Consider the following 22,400-nt stretch of genomic DNA (forward strand, 5'->3'; position numbering starts at 1 on the left):
ACAAAAATGTAAATCTTACTGCTCTGGTAAGTTCCTGATTCAGTTCTAGGAGTCTATCTGAGGACCCTTCAAGCTGCTGCAATTCATGTTTTAGGTTCTTTGCTTCAAGCTGCTTCTTATTTTGAATGTCTGACTTCAGGTCGCTGGTTCTTTCAAGTCCAGTTTTTTTATCTCTTATTTCATCTATTTGCTTCTGCTTCATTGTTTCCTTCTCACCAAATTCTCTCTGAAAGAATGACATTCATTTACAAAGACAGTTGCTACTTTAATTGGAGTTTGTCCTGTGAAATCAACAGGAACCAAGTGTAAGTAAACATGCTTAATTCCCCACCTGGCACCTCACATTGTAAAGTCTTACCTAGTTGACCAACTCAATTCATAACAGAGGTAGACTGGGTTGTAATATCAATTTCCATTCCACTATGAGAGGAACGCATCTGTGTTTCAAGAAGGCCTAACTGGTGTCCATAATATTTTCCTCCCTTTTTTATAATTGGAAGTATTACCGGGGATTTCCCACTTTCTCCTAAATATACTACAGATACAACAACATCTTTAGGCTTCTCTTTAGGGCCAAGCCTTCTCAAGACAGCTTCTATTATATACAAACAGAAGCACAATATTTAATGAAAACAAAACCACAGTATATCAAAGGCAGCAAAACAGAATTTAATTCTAGTGATTACTACCACTCAATACCTCTCCAAAATAAGGCAAATGGTCAATCTCACTTTTAATCAGTTATAACCATTTAACACAAAAACTACACAAAGGCATACACTACATGGGAGTTCATACTACTGTACTGTGCTAATCTAAAATTTATTTGGAAATCCCACTATTCCAATGTTACTAACTTTGAAGTAAATGTGCTTAATTTTGGACCCTGATATTTCTAGAGGTTTAGAGTGTGGCTGTATTTTGCTATTTTACATTAACTTAACTTTTAGGCAATGCAAGAACACAAATATTTACCATTAGCTGATTAGCAGCTTCCATGTCTTTGTCCTGTCTCTCTTTCACAAGCCTGTGAAAACTATTATTTTGCCTTTCATTAAAAGGTGGTCTTTCAAATCCTTCCAGTTCCAACTGAGCTGCCAAAGACTGAATTAATGAGTCCCTGGTTTTAATATTCTGTTGGTGACGATCTGCTTGCAATTGAAGACGACCTTCACAAACATATAAACAATGAAGTTTAAAAACAGATTTTTAAAAGCTCAAAATATAAGAATTCACAACTCTATTAATCAGATACAAAAAGCTCCAAAAAGCTCAAATGAGTCTTAAATAGAAATTTCCACTTTGTTAATTGGGGGGGGGGGGGGAGAGAAATATACAACCACTTAACTTTTAAATCTGTTTTAAATGCATAATTAAATGCTTTGGAAATCTATGTTCTCATGCTTTCAAACAAGCTTCAAAATTATTCTGCGTGTGGTCAGCAGATGTGAATAAATTCAGGTCCTGGGCAATAAATATATGTCCTGGGCAACAAAGGGCTGATTCAGAATCTCCCCTTTGTAGCTTATGTTCAGTGGGTGAATCCAATATTGCACTCATAGCAAGGGTAGTTCTCCACCCTCTCCACCACAGCCACATGCTCCTCAAATAAAGCCTTTTAAGAAGAAGGGGCCCCTAGGGAAGCCTTGAGATATGGGGGTCAGAGGGCTGCAGTGTGGACTTGGAGGCATGGCTCAAGAAAAGTCTAGTTCACCACTGAGTAAACTTGCTTTTAGTGCCAATTTAGGACTAAGGCAGTCATGTATGATGTCTACTGTATTATTTCATAAACAGCATGGCTGCCTTTGTATTATGTTCAGAAGCTAGTATGACTTTTCTGCATAACCTTTATTATTTGTGCTAGTTTAGTACTGTGGGTTTATCTTCCCTCCCATTTACCTTCTCCTACATGACCAGATATAGAATCATTTGGAAGGTTGCTCAGTCATCTGATTATTCTTTAAATATGGAGGGGTCCCCGCTAGTTTTTTCTACATCTAGGAAAACAGCTGGGGGAATTCAATCTGACAGCAAAAGACAGCCCAAGGGGAAAAGGTTAAATGCACCCTTCCTAAGCATGACATTAAATCTGAAGTACTTGCCTCTCCAGTGCATTTTATAACTAAAAAGCAACTGGACTCTCATTCACAGGTCTCCTGCCTCGTATGCAATTTGATTTTCAGTTTCAGAGGGAAAGGAGGGAGATTTATTTCTTTGGTCTTTTCAGGGAAATAAGAGAGAACTGCTTCTTTGATGTTACAACTACTGTAGATAGGTATACTGAATAATTCCTTGTTCCCTTTTAGTTTGTTCTTCCTTCCCATCAAATTCTATGTATGCTTACTCAGAAATCAGTCCTATTGATTTCAACGAAGCTCACATCAAGTACACATCCATAGATGTGCATTTTAATTCCACAGCTTCTTTCAAAACGTGTTTTAAAAAGGTAAAAGATCACTGTTTTAAATCCACTGTTTTGCAGGCATGCTGGTACTTTTGTGATCTGGTAAGGCTGCTTTCAAAGACCTCAGATTAAGGTATGTTCAGTGATGAATCCCAACTATTATACTTTACTTTAGAAAAATGTTTAGTGAGTTAGACAACTGTTTCAAACAGTTTCAAAGGTATTAAAGACCTACTTAATCCTTATTTCAAATTTAGGATTAAGGACTTTGAGGAACATGATCAGCAACCTAGTTGCTGCTTATCTTCAAGAGTTGCTGCTTATCTTCAAGAATTCTCAAATTTGAGAAATATGTCTTTTGAAGCCAGATAGTTGTGTTGTGTTCTGAGGGCAGAAGAGGGGAGGCAATTGTAAACAAGTCCCCATTTCACCTGCAGTCTCTTCCTACCCTGAAAACCCAGAGGGTTGGGAGACCCTGAGGAACAGGGGGTGGGTGGTGGTGTCCGAGTGTTGGGCTGCAAGCAGAGGAGGGAACTGGTGAAAATCATTTCACCTTCAGTTTGTGTAAAAGCAAGTCCGGAGCCAACCCATCAATGCTACCCAGAAAATCCAACGATCCAAGATTATGTGTTAACTTTGTATGGTCGCTCTCATAACTTTTCAACACGTGGAAGTGTGTGTAAATGTGTTTTACCACGCCTTGATTAAATGTTGATGGAGTCCGATAAAATAGTGCTGGGTGCTGGACACAGTTGGCCATCCTTGTTGTAACTTTTAGGTACAGTTAGTGGCTGTTGTGATAGCATTCTGGAATGGGTATAATGGATCAAATAGTCACCAATGAAATCTAGTGCATGAACAGAATTTAATATGTTAATCAAGAAGTATACCCATTTCTTATATAGCTCACTGCAAATGCTATTAAATGCTTCAAATATTGAAACAAACAGGCTACTACTGTACCTTGTTCAACCAACAATCCTGATTTTTCTTTGTTGAGTCTTTGATATTCTTTGTTTGCTCTCTCCAATTCTCTCTGGCATTCTGTTAATCTCCTCTCCTTTTCTCTCACAGTTTTTTGGTGGTTTTGGTACATATCTCTAAGATGCTCATCAGTTCCTTGAAAAACCTTACATTACAGTACAGAAAAAAGTAGTTTTTAAAAATACTTTATCATGGTTCAGTGTGTGAGTACAAGGACCAACCTAGACAGGATGCAGACCTGTAATTAGGATACTTGAAAAAGTAGTAATTTACACAGCTGCTTTTTAATGAAGATTTTTAACCCTTGCCTTAATTAAAATCCCCCTTCTCTGGAATCTGACAATGTAACACCCATGGGCCCTTGAGATCTCCTGGCACCTCAATGCCTTCTTCATCATGAAGTGGTAAGTGTAGCTACCTCCCCCTCTTGAAAAGTACACAGAGTTAAAGGAAAGCTGTAAGTGTTGCCCTTTCCCGCTTCCGTCAGCCCTGTGTACATTTCAAGGCGCAGATTGACAACTGAAACACTGAAGAGAAAGTGGAGCCACCAGGCAGGTAGGCTGGAAAAGGGAACAATATCAAAAACTGGGAAAGGAAAACAAAGTGACCAAGTAATGAGAAAGTGGGGTGCTAGCTGCAGGAGCCAGAAGAGCAGAAACAGCCAGATGGAATAAAGCATGCAAGACACATACACACATTTGATCCAGTAAAACCAGATCATCTCTCTGTCCACTGACTGAACCATAACAAACATGGATCAGGTTTCCAATGCTGCCACTGTACAAAAGCAGGGATTCAAGGCATAGATCCTTTCAAAACTAGTGTCAAATCACAGGTCACCTCTGTGTAAACAGATGCATCCTGTCATTGGCTGGTATTGTTGTTAGCCCATGTAAAAAATATTAAGATCCATGAGGAACTGTGCCTTGATGCTGACAAGTACGGAATCTGTGGTTTTTACTATGCAATCTGTAAGACAATGCTGTTGTTTTTGGGGAGAAGCCGGTGTAAAATCATGCAAATCCAAGAGAATCCATTTTAATTCTATTAGATCTGACTTTTACCCGGACCTCATGAAAAAGCAAAGGGTGTGTGTGCGTATACACACTTCCACTGTCTGTTTGGAGGGGAAGCAGAGAAGGGGTTGTGCTCACAGCACTCTCAAAAATCCAATGTTTCTACAGCCCCATAAAGCTTGGTGACCCTTAGCTTCATACTTAGATGAGGTCAGTATTTTCAGTGGCATGAAAAATGACTCTTTACTGTTAACTTTTTTTGGTGATTAGTGCAAAAGAGCTGGAAAAATTGCCCTCACTCTCAGCTGGCTCTGTTTGCCTTTCCTTTCATGTAACCAAGTCCAAATGCCAATTTAATGTCATGACATCATCCCATTCACTATACGATACCCTACTGGCTGACAATTCCAGTAATTCCGGGGGTGGGGGAGACTACAATATTTTTTAAAATGTGAGTATTTGCAAAGTGTGGGGGTTTTTGTAAAATGAAATAATTCAGACATCCCCACTGCAGTACTTTTGACCTGATAATTAAAACAGGACAATAGTGGGCCCAAATCTGATCATGGTGATCTACAAGGTGAATGGGAAGCATGGTAAGAAACATAAATTATTGCTAAAACAAGTTGGCTCACTGATTCAGAAGCATAAAAGCTACTGTACAAAAATTAATGATTTGCCACTGAGGCAAATTAGATTTTATTGTACAATCCATAGTCCATTTCAAAGTAGAAAAGACCAGAATGATCAAGCAAACCTTCTCCATCTTTTGTTGCAAATCTTGGTTATCCTTTTCCATCTGTCTTTTCCGACTCTCCAGAGCTTTAACTTCATTGTCAAGTCTCATTACTTTCACAAGATTCTGCTCTATGTCTGCCAAACGATTCTAAGAAGGAAAGAATGCTTAAAATAAACAAACTATGTACCAAGTGTTAGAAATGTTACACATTTCTAATTATATTAAAAGCAGGTACTTAAAATGGAGAATTTAGGATGGTACTGATCAGGAAAGCTGGAATCTTTGAACATAATTGCTATCTCATAATGCTATGAAGCGGTGCAGTACTTTCTACTCAGAAATAGTAAGGAGAGGACCTTTTCCCCTGTCCTACTAGCTCAAGAATATTTGTAAGAACAAGGGGATAGAGCAAACATTTATCACTCCAAGGTCAGGAAATAATGGTAATTGTACTTCTACTTCTAAAAGGAACACTATTACATAAAAATCTTAGCTATACAGAGACAATTAATTACCTTCAAAGGTTCAAGTTGATTCTCAATAGATTTGACATTTTCCTTGGATGCAGCCAACTGAGTTTCCCTATCAGAAAGCTGATTCTGAATCTCATGTGCCTTTTCTTTATTCTGTTTTAAATACTTCAGTTCTACTTGACACTCTTTAACTCGCTGGCTTTGTTTCAGTCGTACCTGGCGGAGTGTTTCCAAAGCCTTAATGTACCTTTAAAAAAAGAAAGAAATGTATACATTTTAAACCCCAATAGCATGAATATCTTCAAATGATGCAATTAATTAATGAGTTCTTTAAATGTTAGAATTAAAAGGAATCCAATGTTTTAATTCTATCAGAAAAGCAATCAATGAAAATTAACCTGGTTGCTGAGAAGATCTCATCAAATTTCTGTTTCAGAGCTCTTCCTTCACTTAGGGGCCAGTTGGATTCTTCTTGATGGCAGAAAATGACATTGTTAATCACAGACTTAGAAACGCCCAGGGCACTAATCATCTCTCGGTCAATTTCTGCACACTTGGAGCTTAGACTGACCTTCTCCCCATACCTGTATGAACAAAGAAAGAAAATGTAGAAGTGTAACCATGTACTACAATCCCAAGACTCCGCTAAAAATAAAAGAACAATCCAGAAGCTCAATATTTACCGTATTTTTCGCCCTATAGGGCACACCGGCCCATAGGGTGCACCTAGTTTTTTGGGGGGGAAATAAAGAAAAAAAATATTCCCCCCAGGTGCGGGGCTGGGGCGGGGGAAGCCTGAGCTTCCCCCGACCCCAGCCCCCAGAACAGGCTGCTATCCGCAAGCCTAGGGATATCAGCCCGAAGCCCGGGGTGCAAGAGGGGTCAGTGTGCACCGACCCCTCTCGCTCTCCAGGCTTCAGCGAAAGCCTGCATTCGCCCCATAGGACGCACACACAATTCCCCTTCATTTTTGGAAGGGAAAAAGTGCGTCCTATAGGGCGAAAAATACGGTATTTTCTAAATTCAATACAATCTCAAACCTTTATTTTGGAATATAGAAAAGTTCCGAAAGGTTCAGTACAATAACATCATGCAGCAAAATCTGCATCTAACAATTAAAATACTGTTGTATAACATTCAAAAATCCTCACTGCATGTTGCAGAAACCTGGCTACTATCTCCAGCTTATCCCCATTCTGACTGCCGCTCCCTGCTAACAACCAACTGCTTAAGTTATTTTCCATACTAAAGAGTCAGTTGATGTGGAAGTCTCTCTGGATAAGGCAACCATTACATATTTAATATATGGATAGGGTGGGACATCCTATTGGTGCAACAATAAAATTGCTTGCATATTTACAAAACTAGGCAGGGAACGGTATGGTTTCAAATTGGATGGGGGACCTGGTGCATGTTGAAATTCCTACATTGCGGGGGGTTGGACGAGATGACCCTCAGGGTCTCTTCCAACTCTACGGTTGTACAGTTCTATATTTTGTTGTTGTTTACTTGCCCTTTACCCTAAAGTCACAGGGCAGGTTACAATCCAAAATACATTTTTTCCTGTTTATTTTTCTTTCAAGTCATCATGTTCTCTTCCTTCAAAACAATTTCATAAACACAAAAACTATAAAATCAATTAGATAATCTACTTAATTGCAGAAAGATAAAAAGCAACTGAATGCATTAGTTTAAAAAAAAAGATTTCCGATACATTTAAAATTAACTGCACTACAAACTTAATAACAGATTACAATTCCTTCACTGCTTTGTAAAAACAGAATGCAGAGCTACCAATTGTCATTGTCTCCATTTAAGTGACATAACCGCAGAGAAATCATGAAGGACCACAACCAATGTATTTAATAAATAATTGAAAGGCTCAATATTTTGTTCTGATATATTAGAAAAGATGAACAGGCAAACACATACAAACATATGCAACAGAAAATATTTACGTCTACCCACTAACTTTGTTCTAGTAATGACTCCTTCAAGAGTTTTAAATTCTGTTTTCTTTCCTTTCTGTGTGCATGCCATGGATCTTTGGACAGCTACAAGCTCTCCATTAACATCACGAAACTGGAGTCGAATTTGAGCTCTGACATCTGTTTCATTGGCGACCTTCAGCAACAAGAAAGTAAATTTAGTAAGTAAGTTCACCTAATTCCAACTCTATGACCCTCATCCCCTGTTCTTTAGTGCGCACACATAAGCTGCCCCAGATATTTCAATGTAGGGAACAGATCTGAACATAAAAGGGATAAGCATGCTTCTTTGAATTAATGAGACTAACCCTTGCCATGGAAAACCATACCACACAGATCAATACTTCATCCCTATTCACTGAACTGAATGCATATTACTGCAATAGAGCTAAATCCCTCCTGTACATATATTCAACATTGAATATTGAGCAAGGTGGACCAATGGCGTGACTCACTATAGGGCAGTTTCCTATGTTAACTTCCAATAGTAGCAACATAATCCCTGCACACCAGAGCTACCCTTGAAAGATGGTTCAAAGGAATATTATAGTGACTGGAACTGAAAGGTCCAGAAGATTCAAGAGAGACAGACATACACCCTCATCTGTTACCCACCATCACAGCCAATGCAAGGCCTGGGCAAATAAGAAGTTATTCATTCACAAGGGGCTAATAGGATAATGTTTTCTCAGGGTGAAATGTAACTGTTAATGGGAATAGTTTGTAGGCCACAAGAATACCATTTCATAATAAAGTTTGCAAAGAACAAAATATGTAATACATGACAGAATAATTACTCTTAGAGATATATAATCTCAAATGGTTCCATAATCCAGTGACACTTCATCTCAAGGCATGCATAATAGATATACCATTTGTCACTTTTCCACAAGTAAGAAAATGTTAGCTCAATTATTACTAACAATAAATTTTCCTTTTTTATTGTACACATGTTATGCTGCTTACTGGTCGTTGTGAAATAGAGCTAACAATCTCAACACTTACTTTTGGGTCATGAACAAATGAGTTTCCTTTGGTGCCAGGTGGAAAGTCCCCAGTGCAAATATACTTGAGACATTCTATGATAGTCTAATTAAAATAGAAACAAGTGTCAACAGGATACCAATACTTGCTGCTCTGTTGTTTCCAGGAATAAGAAACAGACATAAATCTAGAGGCAATTCATACTTTACTTTCTCCAGATGTCTTGTGTGTTTAACAGCTCATGCGAGTATTTTATTCATGTGAACAATGTTAATAGTTTCCATTAAAAGGGATGCAGAACACACTATATACTGCACCGTTCTGCAAATTCCTTCCTCAAGGTGCCATTGTTTTGACATGAACAGACCTTTCAGGCAAGATGCATGACTAAGCTGGGTTTTATGGTGGTGCTCATATTTTAGTCGGTGGGTAGCACTTGTCATTATTATGCTACTAGATTAGCATTTTATAGTTCATTGTTTTGAAGGTTTTAATTGTTTTTAACTGTTGTGTTTCATCACTTTTGAGTTACGAAGTCACTTTGAGACTTTTTGTAAATAGTGACTACAAATAGGAAATCTGTTAAACACACTCTTGTAAAAAGTGTATCAACTTTGTTCCTTGAAAATACTCATGCCCTGCTTATCAGAACTGCCATTTTCCACAGCAATGCCATATATTGTTAAAGACACTAAAGCTCATAGATTAGTACTTATATTGCTCAAATTCAGGAGTCATTATAGTTCAGCAGGGTATCTGGGTTATCTGACAGCAAAGGAGCACAGCCTTACTGAGGACTAGGCAAATGGATCTGCATTGTCACGCACAATTCACTAAACTGCATCCTCACTGGACAATCACATTTTTATAACTGAATGCATTGAAGCCGACTAATTACAAACCCCAACCCAGAAGATAAAAAAATGCAGTTTATCTAAAATGAAATTAAACCTACTTGAGTCTTACCGTTTTCCCAGCACCATTTGGTCCCACCAAGATAGTTAAAGGATTAAAGAAAGTGATCACTTGCTTGTCTTTGTCCTCTACTCCAAAGCTCCTCACACCGAGGATGCTCATTTTATCAATCCTGGACATTTTTAATGAAAATTACTTTTCTATAAACACTACCTTGTATTGTTCATAAACCTGTAAAAAACAAACAGTTTAACTGATAAATCAAATACATCATTTACCTTTCTTCCTAGACAAGAATAAGAAATTGTAATGAATAATTAAAGAAAGCAGAGCAAATTCCTTTTCTATATCATTATAGGTAGTTAAAATACTGACACGATGCTTTTGTTATGATATATCATCCTTCAGCTAATTTTCATTCCCAGATCAGAAGACAGACTAGATCAGATCTATTGGATCAGATCAGATAGATCAGATTTTGTGAGTAGGAAACCTCAGGTAGGCCTAGGGGGCAAATTTGGCTCTCCATGCCTCTCTATTGGGCCTTCAGATGTACATCAATAGCCTTACCCTCCACTGTTGTTTTTGCTTGGCTAGACAGAATATGTCATTGAACTCTAAAAATATTTATTGCTTGCCTGGAAGAAGGATTTGTGAGTGGAGTGTAGAATCTAGCCTACTGTATGTAGATAACATTCACTGCCATTGATCCATCCACTTTGATCTCTGACCTTACCCACTTTCACTTCCAGACCTGCCAACCATTGGCATGTGGCCCCAAAAGGTTGCCCAGAAGCAAATGCAGCCTTCATTGCAACCTGCTGCAATGCAGGCATTCACTGAGGGCTTCAAACCACGAACATTCAGACACACTGACCCATGCTGAAACACAACTTTTTTATTATTATTTGTGGGTTATGGCCTGTTCTCAGTTCACAGCCCAACCCAAGCTGGGTTACACCACCATCACTACACGATCATTTCTCTCTCTTTTTAATGCTGTTCCTTCTTTAAAAGAAGCAGGGGGGCAGAAGAGAGAAGGCATGAGGAATAAATTCAGGAAGAGCGATCAGGGAAAACTCGTCAGTGAAAACAGGTCCTATCTTTCTCACTGGAGGTGGAAGATGGCTTCTGATACTCTTCTGGCAGGATTTACGGCAAGTGAGCCCCTGATCTACCCACTATTAAGAGATAAGGAGGAGGAGGATGCCTCCTCACCGCCCCCAATGACTCATCCGCCGCAGCCCGTTGGGGAGGAAGCCACGGCTTCGAGGAATCTCATTCTAGGAACTCAGGAGGAGGAGGAGCACTAGGGAACTGCAGCCGCAGGCGGAACCGTAAAGCCGGGAGGGACCCCCAAAGGTCATCCAGCCCAACCCTCTGCAGCGCGGTGGGGGAGGGGGCGCTCCGAGAGTGACTGGGCTTTTAAGGGGCTAGAAGGCAGGACCCCCGTGGCCACGGGAGAGGGAGAAGCCGCGGCTGCTGGGATACTCCTCAGCCCCTCACAGAAGCACCTGAGAGGCGGACGAGCCTCGGTCTCCACCCAAGAAAACGGTTCTCCGCGAAGTGAAAGCGCCGCCTCCGCTTCCCGCCCCAACAGGCCGCCCTCACCTCACGTCCCAGAAGCCACAAGGATTTCGCGCCAACGGCAGAAAGCGCCGCCCGGCCGACGTCATCGGCATCACGGGAGGCCCCGCCCCCATCTCCAACGTAGAGATAGGAAAGGGTTAGAGGCGCGCGCCGTCGCTGGCTCCTCCTTCCCGCTGAACTGCTCTACCCCACACCTACCTTCTCGCCCGCAACGTAGGAGGGATATTAGAGGGCGGCGGTAGGGGCGGCTTCCGCACAGAGCTAGGAAATATAGAGAAGGGGGCTGCCGGGAGCTCGTGCAGCGAGAGGGGACTTACGAGGCCCCCCTGCCGCTCTCCCGCCCTGGCTCTGAGGAGAGAAAAACTGCCCACGGTAAAAGCACGTAGAGAGACCCGCTTCCCGGTGCCGCCGGCCAGAGACTTACGTTGCAGTCTGACGACGCGGGCCTCAATTTCCGGTTCTTTTAGCTAATTCTCCGCCCCTCTCCTGGAGGAAGTGAGGAAATAAAATCGGGAGGTTTTGCGCAGTTACAAAGCGGGTCAAGACAAAAATTGACATCTGCCCCTCCCCTCTGGTTTGTATTTTTAAGCCACGCTCCTTGGAGCGCAGGAAGACCAATGCAAGGAGCTTTATCGTCGGTCAACTCCTGTTCTGCTTCACATTTCTGTACTTGAGCCTATATTGTTTTTGTTCTTTTGCGATACTAAATGTGCATGTGATCCAGTCCTGCTGAATGCAGAACCCTTACCCTCCAACTCTCATAATTCTACAGGGATAATGGACTGTAAGGGTTTTGGCAGAGAAACTTTTTAAATGTTTAAAACTATTCCTTTGCTAGTCCTGGTGTCATCTTCACACCATACACGGAAGGCTCTCTTACACCACAAACAATTATGGCTTCCCCCAAAGAATTCTTGGAACTGTAGTCTGCTAAGCGTGTTGGGAATTATAGCTCTGAGAGGGGTCTCCAAACAACTCCCAACATCCTCAGCGAAGTAGAGCTCCCATGATTATTTAGAGGAAGCCATGGCAATCAAAGTGGTATAAGATGTTTTACATGAATGGGTGCAATGTTCTCATGGAGTTATTTTTCTTTTGTTACACTCTAAGATTGAACGTTTGATTTTTCTAGTCAATTTTCCAGCAAATAATGCAAGGCATAAGGTATCCATACCATAGATGTTCTAAAGCAATGGCACTGCAATCCATAGAGACTTGTGTCCCAAATACAAAAAGTTGCACATATCACTTAGGGTTTCTGTGTGAACACTGTCATATCAAGGGTAGCAGCATAATACAGGAAGGAAATGGCTCTACCCCCAACATCTATGGAACCCTGACCTATTGAATTGGCCATGTCTCATGTTCACCTGGCAAACAAAAGAGAGATTATTCTGGAAATTTATTGGACTGTCTTGTTTGTGCAACATATTTTGTTGGTGAATTCTTTTTGCCACCAAAAGTGCCATATCAATTTGCTGGATTACATTTAGTTAAAGCAAAGCAAGCAAGAATCCAGAATACCCTAGAGAGCAGCATTTTGGCTTTCACGCTTTCTATGTAGCAGCCCAAATACTACATGTATTGTGTACATAGAAACATTCCGTTCACCCATTTGTCTTTTCTCTGAATGGCATGCACCAGTCAAAATTTACCAGCTCCTGGGAATAATCCAGTGACTCAAACAAAGAAGGCAATTAGTCAGTTAATTCAAACAGGAATTTTTTTTATATGTCACAATCAGGTATTATGATCAGTCACTAGGGATTGGGCAGTTGCTGAGTGAGCAACAATATATCAGTGTGAGCAGATTCCTCATTTACTTTAATATAATTCCCCCCTGCACATTTTTGTAAATGTATAACTCAATCTACTTTCCAACCACATCCTGAAGAATCGATACTCCATTTTCGCTGATACAGTGAATGCTCATATTCTTGGAAACAATTATTTCATACATCTATGGGGAAATTGATAATAAGTAGACCAGTTATCAAGTCATTTATGGTATACTTATTATTTTTCAACTTTTTGGTAGTAGCATTTATATCTACAGAAATGGACACGGTAATGGGGTATGGGCAAAACTGAACTCTGTTTGAATAAAAAGGAAATTCCAGCCCACCTTCAGTATCAATTTAATGCTGGTGCTATGATCCGGGTGGCACTGTGGTCTAAACCACTGAGCCTAGGGCTTGCCAATCGGAAGGCCATTGGTTTGAATCCCACCTAGCAGTTCGAAAGCACATCAAAGTGCAAGTAGATAAATAGGTACTGCTCCGGCGGGAAGGTAAATGGCGTTTCCATGCGCTACTCTGGTTTCACCAGAAGCGGCTTAGTCATGCTGGCTACATGACCCAGAAAAACTGTCTGTCTGTCCTTCGGCCAGTAAAGCGAGATGAGCACCGCAACCTTTTTATGCTGCTATTACCTTTATATGCTTCCTTTACTTTTTATGCTGCTATTACTTTCATATGCTTCCTTTACCTTTTTATGCTGCTATTACTACTAAACAAAATTATTCTTCCAACATTACAAAACATAAGAGGATTGTTCTTCAAGCAAGACAAAATTGAACAAAATGCTGGTATCCAATAACCACCAGCCAGCAAATCAGATTTTTCTGGAGCCGTCAGATCACTAAAGCTGCCAGCCTTCATTTGCTAAGGCTATGTACATTTTAGCAGCTTAAAATGGTGAGGCGATTTCGCTTCCCCTCTGCTGCATTACAAGTCATCTTTGCACCTTGCTCTACACATCAGAGAAGTGGTGGGGATATCTTCACCCAACACATGGGTGTGATCCAGACTAAACAGCCTTCCCCCCCCCCCCACAAAAAATCGTAACAGTATAATCTAAAGTAACGGACAACAGCATTCCATAAAAACACATCTTCCTGGAGATTTTTATATAAGGAATGCTTTTGTTACCATTTCTTTGATGTTAAGCTGCACATCTGAATCCGGCTACTTGTCCATCAAATCTATAACTTTATAGTGAGCAAATGGCCAGATGTTGCAGAAGTCAATTACTAGTTTCCAGTTTTCTGTTCCTTGTTTCCTCAAAAGTTCAAAAACAACCAGAAAACTTTAAAAATAAGTAATTTTTACATATTCCTGGACTCCAAAGTAAGTTTTACTATACTGCATGACCAAGATACTGCCACCTTCGGAATCCGCAACACAGTCAAAAGTATTGTGTATGTCATGTGTGGTGCCCTCTGACAACATAAATTAAGCAGCTCAGGCTGTGCACTTCACAGTAAGCACTGAGCCACACCAAATTATACACCCGCATTTCCAAGAAAGTGCTGCCTAAAAGGTGGCATTGAATCATGTCCAGACCAAAGCTCTCCTGCGACACAAACCAACATCAAACATGGCATTTCCACAAATCTTAGTCAAAAATATGTAGAACTGGATAAGGAAATGGAGAGCTGTACCCTCACAGAAATGGTTTTGGCTGAAACAAATCATACTCATCCAGAAAGAATTCCTCTCTGATGGCTTTGAATTGTATATTGCTCAAAGCTTTCATTAGGTGCAAGACACTGTCATCTGGTTGGCCACTGTAAGAGCAGATTGCTAAACTAGGTAGGCCTTTGGTCTGATCAAGCAGGAGAACCCTTAACTGTGTTCTTAAGGTATATTGTTACATAAATAGAAATATTCAGGTGGCAATAAAAGAGTGGTATGTTTAACATAGTAAATCTTTTAGGAAATACATGGTGGTTTTGCTTTTTAAATAATTTTTATTTGTTTTGTGGTGGGGAGCAATGTATAACATCATAAACATATAACTAACATATAGTTAAGGGATGCAGGTGGCGCTGTGGGTTAAACCACAGAGCCTAGGACTTGCTGATCAGAAGGTTGGCTGTTCGAATCCCCGCCATGGGGTGAGCTCCCGTTGCTCGGTCCCTGCTCCTGCCAACCTAGCAGTTCAAAAGCACGTCAAAGTGCAAGTAGATAAATAGGTACCGCTCTGGCGGGAAGGTAAACGGCGTTTCCGTGTGCTGCTCTGGTTCGCCAGAAACGGCTTAGTCATGCTGGCCACATGACCCGGAAGCTGTAGGCCGGCTCCCTTGGCCAATAAAGCGAGATGAGTGCCGTAACCCCAGAGTCGGTCACGACTGGACCTAATGGTCAGGGGTCCCTTTACCTTTTTAACATATAGTTAAGAGCATTGGTTGAATCTCTGTTGTACGGCAAGACATTTGTTCTTCTTTACTTATGACTAAAATTTTCCCTTTTTGTTTACAATGTCATGTTATACATCATCCCAAGTGCAAACCTGGAACTTCCTCCCCTCCATTCTGGCATTGCTTTTTGCTAACTACCAGAGGGCAGGGCAGGCCCATGCAAAGGTGGGGGCACCGAGGTACACTTGCCTCAATCCTCTGAAGGCTAACCTGGCCAGGGTCCTGCTGGACTTACAATGTCATGTGCCAAGAACACCCCTGCCTTCCAGCCGACTGGGGCCTTCCGCCTTGGGACTCAGACAAGCTCTTCACTCGCCTGGCACAGTGCAGGGCAAATAGTCTTAGTCTTGCTGATGGCTTCTCTGTGTGCGTATTTTGTTAGGTCAATGTCTCAGCCGTTCTGGTGACTAGCTCTTGATGGCTCCTCTCCCAGGTGATTTCCTGGGCTGGGAAAGCAGAGTCTAGCTACTTAAAGCCTAAATTTCAGTTTAACCCTCCAATCGTTGATTACTTCTAACTTTTATTAGACCCAGGAATTTAGGGGAAACTGCCCCCCCAACTCAAAACATCATCTTCCTATTTTTTCATTTTTTCTTTAAAGTACCTGATAGATGGTGATGCCCCAGTAGAGAAGTCTCTTAACATATATAATCCTTTAATGGCCCACTTTTGAAAGGGTTTAAGTTTGTCCATGCAATAAAAGCATGGGTGATGGGTTTCTAGGGTTTGCTCTTTGTCTGTATCAGATAACTAGAGGTTATCTATGGTTTGCGTATTAGCAGTTTTCCAGAATGTCGATACAATATCAGTCTGAAGTTTTGTATCACTGGCTCATTTCCAACCCACTCCCCATTTAGATCAATATCTCCTCCCTCAGCCCCCCGTCATACTCTAGCAGTGTCATTAGTTATAACATGTGGCATCACATGAGTAATAGCTATGAAAATTATTGTTGACCTTTTAAAGTCATTTCCAGTCTGTACCACTAATAAAACCTCTTAATTATCTGTTTGCGGGGGTGGGGAGATGTCCTACTATCATCTGTTCCATCATTCATTAGGATTTCCAGGTACACTATATGTCAGTGGTGGGGAAACACTTTTAGCCTGAGGGCCTTCTGAGCAACTTTCCGAGGACCACATGTCAGTGGTGGGTGAGGCCAAAGCCAAAAGTAGAAGGAGCAACCAATGTAACTCTTACCTTTTTACAGTAGGCTACTTTCTACACAAACTCCCCTCTGTCCTCCATGCAGGCAAGAAAGAGGCATTATCTAGGACTGCCATACATCCAGAATTTCCAGCGTCGGAAGTCTAGACTTTGGTGAATTTCCTTTAAAATAGCTCTAAAACTTCTCTCTTTTTTGAGATTTTGCAATAACGTTTGACAAAAAATCTTTGCCAGGAGGCCCAGTACTAAGAGACAAATGCTGTGTCTGAGATAATGAGATTATTGGTGCACAAACAGAAATGTAGGCCTTCCAGGTGTCCCTATTTTCCAGGGACAGTCCCAGATTTACAGAAACAATCCTAGTTTCTGATTTGATCTTGGAATGTCCTGCTTTTCCTTAGGATGTCCCTATTTTCACTGGAGAAATGTCAGAGGGTTTGGAGTTATCTGACTCTTGAGTCAAGGAAATAAGTAACTATACAACCCCAAGGCTGGATGCGGCCCAATCGCCTTCTCAATCTGGCCCGCAGATGGTCCAGGAATCAGCGTGTTTTTACATGAGTAGAATGTGTCCTTTTATTTAAAATGCATCTCTGGGTTATTTGTGGGGCATTGGAATTCGTTCATCCCCCCCCCCAAAAAAAATATAGCCCGGTCCCCCACATGGTTTGAGGGATGGTGGACCGGCCCACGGCTGAAAAAGGTTGCTGACCCCTGCTTTAGAAAAACATCTGAAGGCTATAGGGAAGTTTTTTAATGTCTAATGTTTTACTACGTTTTAATATATGTTAGAAGTTGCCAAGAATGATTGGGGCAACTGGGCAGGGTATAAATAGCAAAATCAGGAAGCCCCTTCCAATCTTTTCAAAAAATATAGCCCTAAGGTGCTTTCAAATGGAGGAAGGCTTAATACTGTAAACAGGTCACTGAGAAATTGCAAATGGGTTGTTTGGAGTAGGTTGTTTTTAATAGATTAGATTTTCTACAGAAAGGGTAAATATGGATTAAATGGGGGGGGGATACATGCTAGTATTTGGGTGACATCATGTGAAAAAATAAACTTTACATGCAGGAGGACCACCCACCCGACAATTCTGTCAGCACTCCTAATCGTAACTTCGCACAACTTCAGAACTGTCACAATATTATCAAACAGTAGAGGGCAGTCATTCAGGGATGCCAACTATACACTGGAACCAACCCCTGTTTATTGTAAGGCCTTCAACACTGTAAATCGTAAAGCCCTGTGGACAGTCCTTCTGAAAATTGGCTGCCCAGATAAATTTGTGAATATCCTTTGGCTGTTCCACAATAATATGACAGCAACAATTGCAATAACAATGACTCTCAAAGTGAACTGTTCATAGTGGGATCAGGTGTTAAACAGGGATGTGTTATTACCCCAACTCATATTTATTATTTTCACTGCCATGATCCTACGCATTGTCAAAGGGAAACTCCCCACTGGGGTAGAAATCATATATCTGACAGCTGAAAGCAAAGAGTAACTTCAGTCGTAGAGCTTAAATATGCTGATGACAACATAGTGTCTCCACACTCTGAGGATGACCACCAAACCATCCTAAATATCTCTGCAGAAGCTTACAAAAAGCTTGGCCTATCACTCAACATCCAAAAAGCCAAAATGCTGCACCAACTAGCAGTGACGGAGCTTCATGCTCCAGCACCGGGGGGCGGGGGCGTGGAGAGCAGGCAGGAGCATGGCTGGTGAGCATCCCAGGGGCATGGTGCACATCCTGGGGGCATGGTGTGCCATCTGCGGGGATGGGGGGTAGCCACGATGGCACCCCACCGGGATCACGCTGCTGGGGGCAGTGCTCTCCCCCTGCCCCCCTCTTCCTTCACCAATGCCAACTAGCACAAAACAACCCCTCTGCAGCACCACAAATCCAATCTTGGAAAATGTCAATCACTTCTCCTACCTGGGCAGTTATCTTTCCACAAGGGCCAACATGGATGCTGAGATCCAGCACTGCCTGAGCTCTGTGAGTGCAGCTTCCTCCCAGTTGAAGTGCAGAGTGTTTGAGGGCTGATATATTTGCAGGGAAACCCAAATGCTTGTTTACAAAGCTATTGTATTACCAACCTTATTGTACACTTGTGAAACATGGACCACATATAAACATCATCTCCAACTCCTCAAAAGATTCCATCAACGGTGTCTCCCAAAAAATTTACACATCACTTGGGAAGGCAAGCAAACTAATGCCAGTGTACTGGAAGAAGCAAAGATTGCCAGAGTCGAAGTAATGATTCTTCAACATCAAAGAAGCAAAGATCACCAGTGTTGAAGCAATGATTCTTCAACATCAACTTTGTTGGACTAGTCATGTTGTTCAGATGCCTGATTATCATTTTCCAAAGAAACTACTCTATTCTGAAATTAAAAATGGAAAGTGTCATGTAGGTGGTCAACAAAAGAGGTTTAAAGACTCTCTCAAAGCAAATCTTTAAAAGTTTAGTATAAACACCGACAATTGAGAAACACTGGCCTGTGAGTGCTCCAATTGGAGAACAGCTTTTACCAAAGGTGTCATGGACTTTGAAGACACTCAAACTCAGGACAAAAGGGAGAAACATGCTAAGAGGAAGGCACATTTGGCAAACCCTCACCTTGATCAACTCATAAACCTATGTCCCCGCTGTAGAAGGATTTGAGGATCCAGAATTGGCCTCCATAGTCGCTTACAGACTCACTGTTAAGACTGTGTTCATGGAAGCCAATCTTACTCGGCTATGAGTAATTAAGAAAGAAAGAAAGAAAGAAAGAAAGAAAGAAAGAAAGACCAGCAGGTGGCAGTCCAGTATTGAAAACAGGATTGTCAGAAATCGAGAGACATAGGAAAACCTACTGGTTTTATTTGTTTTGGTTTTGGCAACACTGTGTCTTTTCTCAACTCACACACTCTTTCATTTCCCCCTCCACCACCCACCATACATAAGGTCAAACTGGAGCTGCAGAACAGCAACATCTGAAAGGATTCAGATCCCCCATTCCTATTCTGCAAGGAAACATCTCCCATACTCCCATAATACATGAGTGACTCTCGACTTTTCTTTATCAGGGTGCAGAAGTGAAGAAAAGACTACATGATCCTTGTGACCCACAATAAGCATAATAATTCAATATTAAAATAAACAAATCCACCGTTCTCACATTTATTACCTTCAAAGGGAGGGCTTCCATACATGTCTGCCAGGTAATACTTAAATTTCCTGCTAGGAAACCCCAATGGCTATTTACAGGTTCTTAAGAAAGTTGCAATAGGCATAAAACCAATGGCCTATCATTCGAGCAGCAATAATTCTGTTTTGCTCCCTACTTGGGAGTAGGCCTGGCTTTGTTTTGCCTTGTCTATGGAAAAAGAATGATATACATACTACAGGGCCCCATACTGAGCCTCTTGGGCTTGCCGATCATAAGTTGGCGGTTTGAATCCTTGAGATGGGGTGAGCTCCCATTGCTCTGCCCCGGCTTCTGCCAACCTAGCACTTCTAAAGCATACCAGTGCAAGTAGATAAATAGCTACTGCTGCAGCGGGAAGCTAAACAGCATTTCTGTGCACCTTCACGGTGTCCCATAGGGCCAGAAGCGGCTTAGTTATGCTGGCCACATGACCCAAAAAGCTGTCTGTGGACAAACGCCAGCTCCCTTGTCCTGAAAGCGAGATGAGCACCGCAACCCCATGCAGTAGAACCTTGGGTTGTGAACGTGATCCGTGCGGGAGGCACGTTCGCAACCAGCAGCGTTCGCAACCCGCAGCAATGCGCCTGCGCATGCACATGACACGATTCGGCGCTTTTGCGCCTGCTGAAAGCACAATTTAGTTTTCTGCGCATGAGCGAGCGCCGAAACCCGGAAGTAACCCGTTCTGGTACTTCTGGGTTTCGGCACGTCCATAACCTGAAAACACGTAAAACTGGGACACGACTTCCAGTTTTGTGGAGTTTGTAAACCGAATTGTTCATAAACAGGACTGTTCTTAAACCAAGGTACCACTGTATTCTTAAAATATTGTATGCTTCAAATATAACATCCTTTTCTACAGGAAAATTGTGTTTGTTCTCAAGTAAAAACTAACTCCGTTTCATTCTGGAATCATGACTGTGCTATGATTAAGTGAGTTTTAAATGTTAAACTCCACAGAGTAAAACAATATTATTATTACCAATACAGTAGTATTATATGTGTCTTTCATTTTTCTTTCCTTCTTCGACCATTTATGGACTACCAGTTGGCACTGAAGGTGTGGGATATACATTTTAGAAATAAACTCATACAACAGTGCGGGGAATGGAAGCTCTATTTGCTTAGACCACAAAAAGGAAACATGGCATTACTGACAGCCGTATATGGCCCATTCTGACTTCACACCTCACTGACACTTCAGATTTCTGTTATACAGGAAACAGCGTTCATGCTCAAAAGACCATCTACAAGATAGTAAAGATAGTAGAAGAAACTGGGTTTCTGGGCTTAATTAAAGGCCTACTTTTCATGCCAGTACTACAACTCCCTGATCACTGGGCATACTAGCTGTGGCTGATGGGAGCTGGAGTCCCAATATCTGGAAGGCCACACATTTCTACCCTCCCTCCTGATCTATGTGATGTGTTCCCAGCATCTGATGATATGAAGGTGAATGGAGGAATGGCTTCCACTGAAAAATATTGTATTTGAAGTGATTAAAAACTTTTTCTGTAGTGCATGTTGTATTAACAAAACCTGTGCATGTGCACATTCACCACCTGACTGCAACATCGTGTGGTAATGCACTGAAGGGTTTTTAATAGGGCTGCTACATTCAGGTCTTAATCACTATAAACACTTAACCTGGGAATAAGTTCCATTGAACTTGTTGTGAGTTATGTACTTCTGAGCAGACATGCAGAAGGATAGCTCTGTTAAGTCGGACAATTCAAAATACAAAATTTAAAAATGTCAGCACAGCAGATGAAAAAAAGATCCATTTGCACACAACATCTTAAATTAGTCCTTCACAAAAGCCTGGGTGGACAGGGACATTTTCAGCTGGCACTGAAACCTAAGGGGAGGGCTGTTCTACAGCCAAGGTGACACCACAAGGAAGGCCCTGTCCCAAGTCACTGTGCAAGGCTTTGGCCCATCAGTAGATTGGGAGAAGAGCCTCTCCTCTAGATCCTAGTAGATAGGCAGGTTAATATAGAAAGATTTTTAAAGTACTTACAAAAACTGTGGGTAGCCACTTCCTGAATGTAGGAGAGGAAATGGCAGTGTGAAATAGTGCTTATTGTTACTCTATGAACAGGCCCAGGTTTAAGTCCCATTCTGCCACTGAGTGACACTGGGGCAGTAACTGCCTTTCAACCTAACCTACACACCACAGGAATGTTGTGATGGTGCAATGAAGCAGGGTGGGAACCATGCATACATGAGCTTTCTGAAGGAGAAGCTATCAAAGAAAACACAGCTATCTCTTCTAACATGCTACAAAACCCACAAGTGTCATCTAAAATAAATATATTGAAAGAAAGCTGTCTTTTTCCTCAGCGCTGTTATTTTAGCAGCATGCAACTTTAAGGGGATTTCATTATCTAATTAAAATCCACATGATTCACTCAAGCACATTTAAATGGGTGGCAGCCCTAATTTTTAGCACTCAGAAATAAACATACAGTGTACAGTGGTACCTCGGGTTAAGTACTAATTCGTTCTGGAGGTCTGTTCTTAACCTGAAACTGTACTTAACCTGAAGCACCACTTTAGCTAATGGGGCTGCCGCGCGCCAGGAGCCCGATTTCTGTTCTTACCCTGAAGCAAAGTTCTTAACCTGAAGCACTATTTCTGGGTTAGCGGAGTATGTAACCTGAAGCGTATGTAACCTGAAGCGTATGTAGCCCGAGGTACCACTTTAATCCTAAACATACCTACTCAAATG

At 41.5% G+C, this 22,400-nt stretch overlaps 1 protein-coding gene across 3 annotated transcripts in view; it reads right to left on the reverse strand.

The window, feature by feature from the left end:
- The window catches only part of RAD50 (RAD50 double strand break repair protein), a 147,568-nt gene that overhangs the window by 23,963 nt on the left and 101,205 nt on the right, over positions 1-22,400 (reverse strand). Inside the window, exons 2-11 of one of the 3 annotated variants that reach the window (XM_083728365.1) lie at positions 11,518-11,579; positions 9,555-9,734; positions 8,610-8,693; positions 7,589-7,740; positions 6,015-6,200; positions 5,659-5,863; positions 5,162-5,290; positions 3,368-3,533; positions 976-1,169; positions 20-226 (exon numbers count right to left, since the gene is read on the reverse strand). In XM_083728365.1, coding sequence (XP_083584491.1) covers positions 20-226; positions 976-1,169; positions 3,368-3,533; positions 5,162-5,290; positions 5,659-5,863; positions 6,015-6,200; positions 7,589-7,740; positions 8,610-8,693; positions 9,555-9,683 — 1,452 coding nt within the window. In that variant the 5' untranslated portion in view covers positions 9,684-9,734; positions 11,518-11,579. Of the gene's footprint in view, positions 1-19; positions 227-975; positions 1,170-3,367; positions 3,534-5,161; positions 5,291-5,658; positions 5,864-6,014; positions 6,201-7,588; positions 7,741-8,609; positions 8,694-9,554; positions 9,735-11,017; positions 11,271-11,517; positions 11,580-22,400 lie in introns of those variants that run through there. The other 2 variants (XM_083728363.1, XM_083728364.1) reach the window with 2 other exon arrangements.

This window comes from Podarcis gaigeae, assembly GCF_964106915.1.
Source record: "Podarcis gaigeae genome assembly, chromosome: 2".
Taxonomy (NCBI): domain Eukaryota; kingdom Metazoa; phylum Chordata; class Lepidosauria; order Squamata; family Lacertidae; genus Podarcis; species Podarcis gaigeae.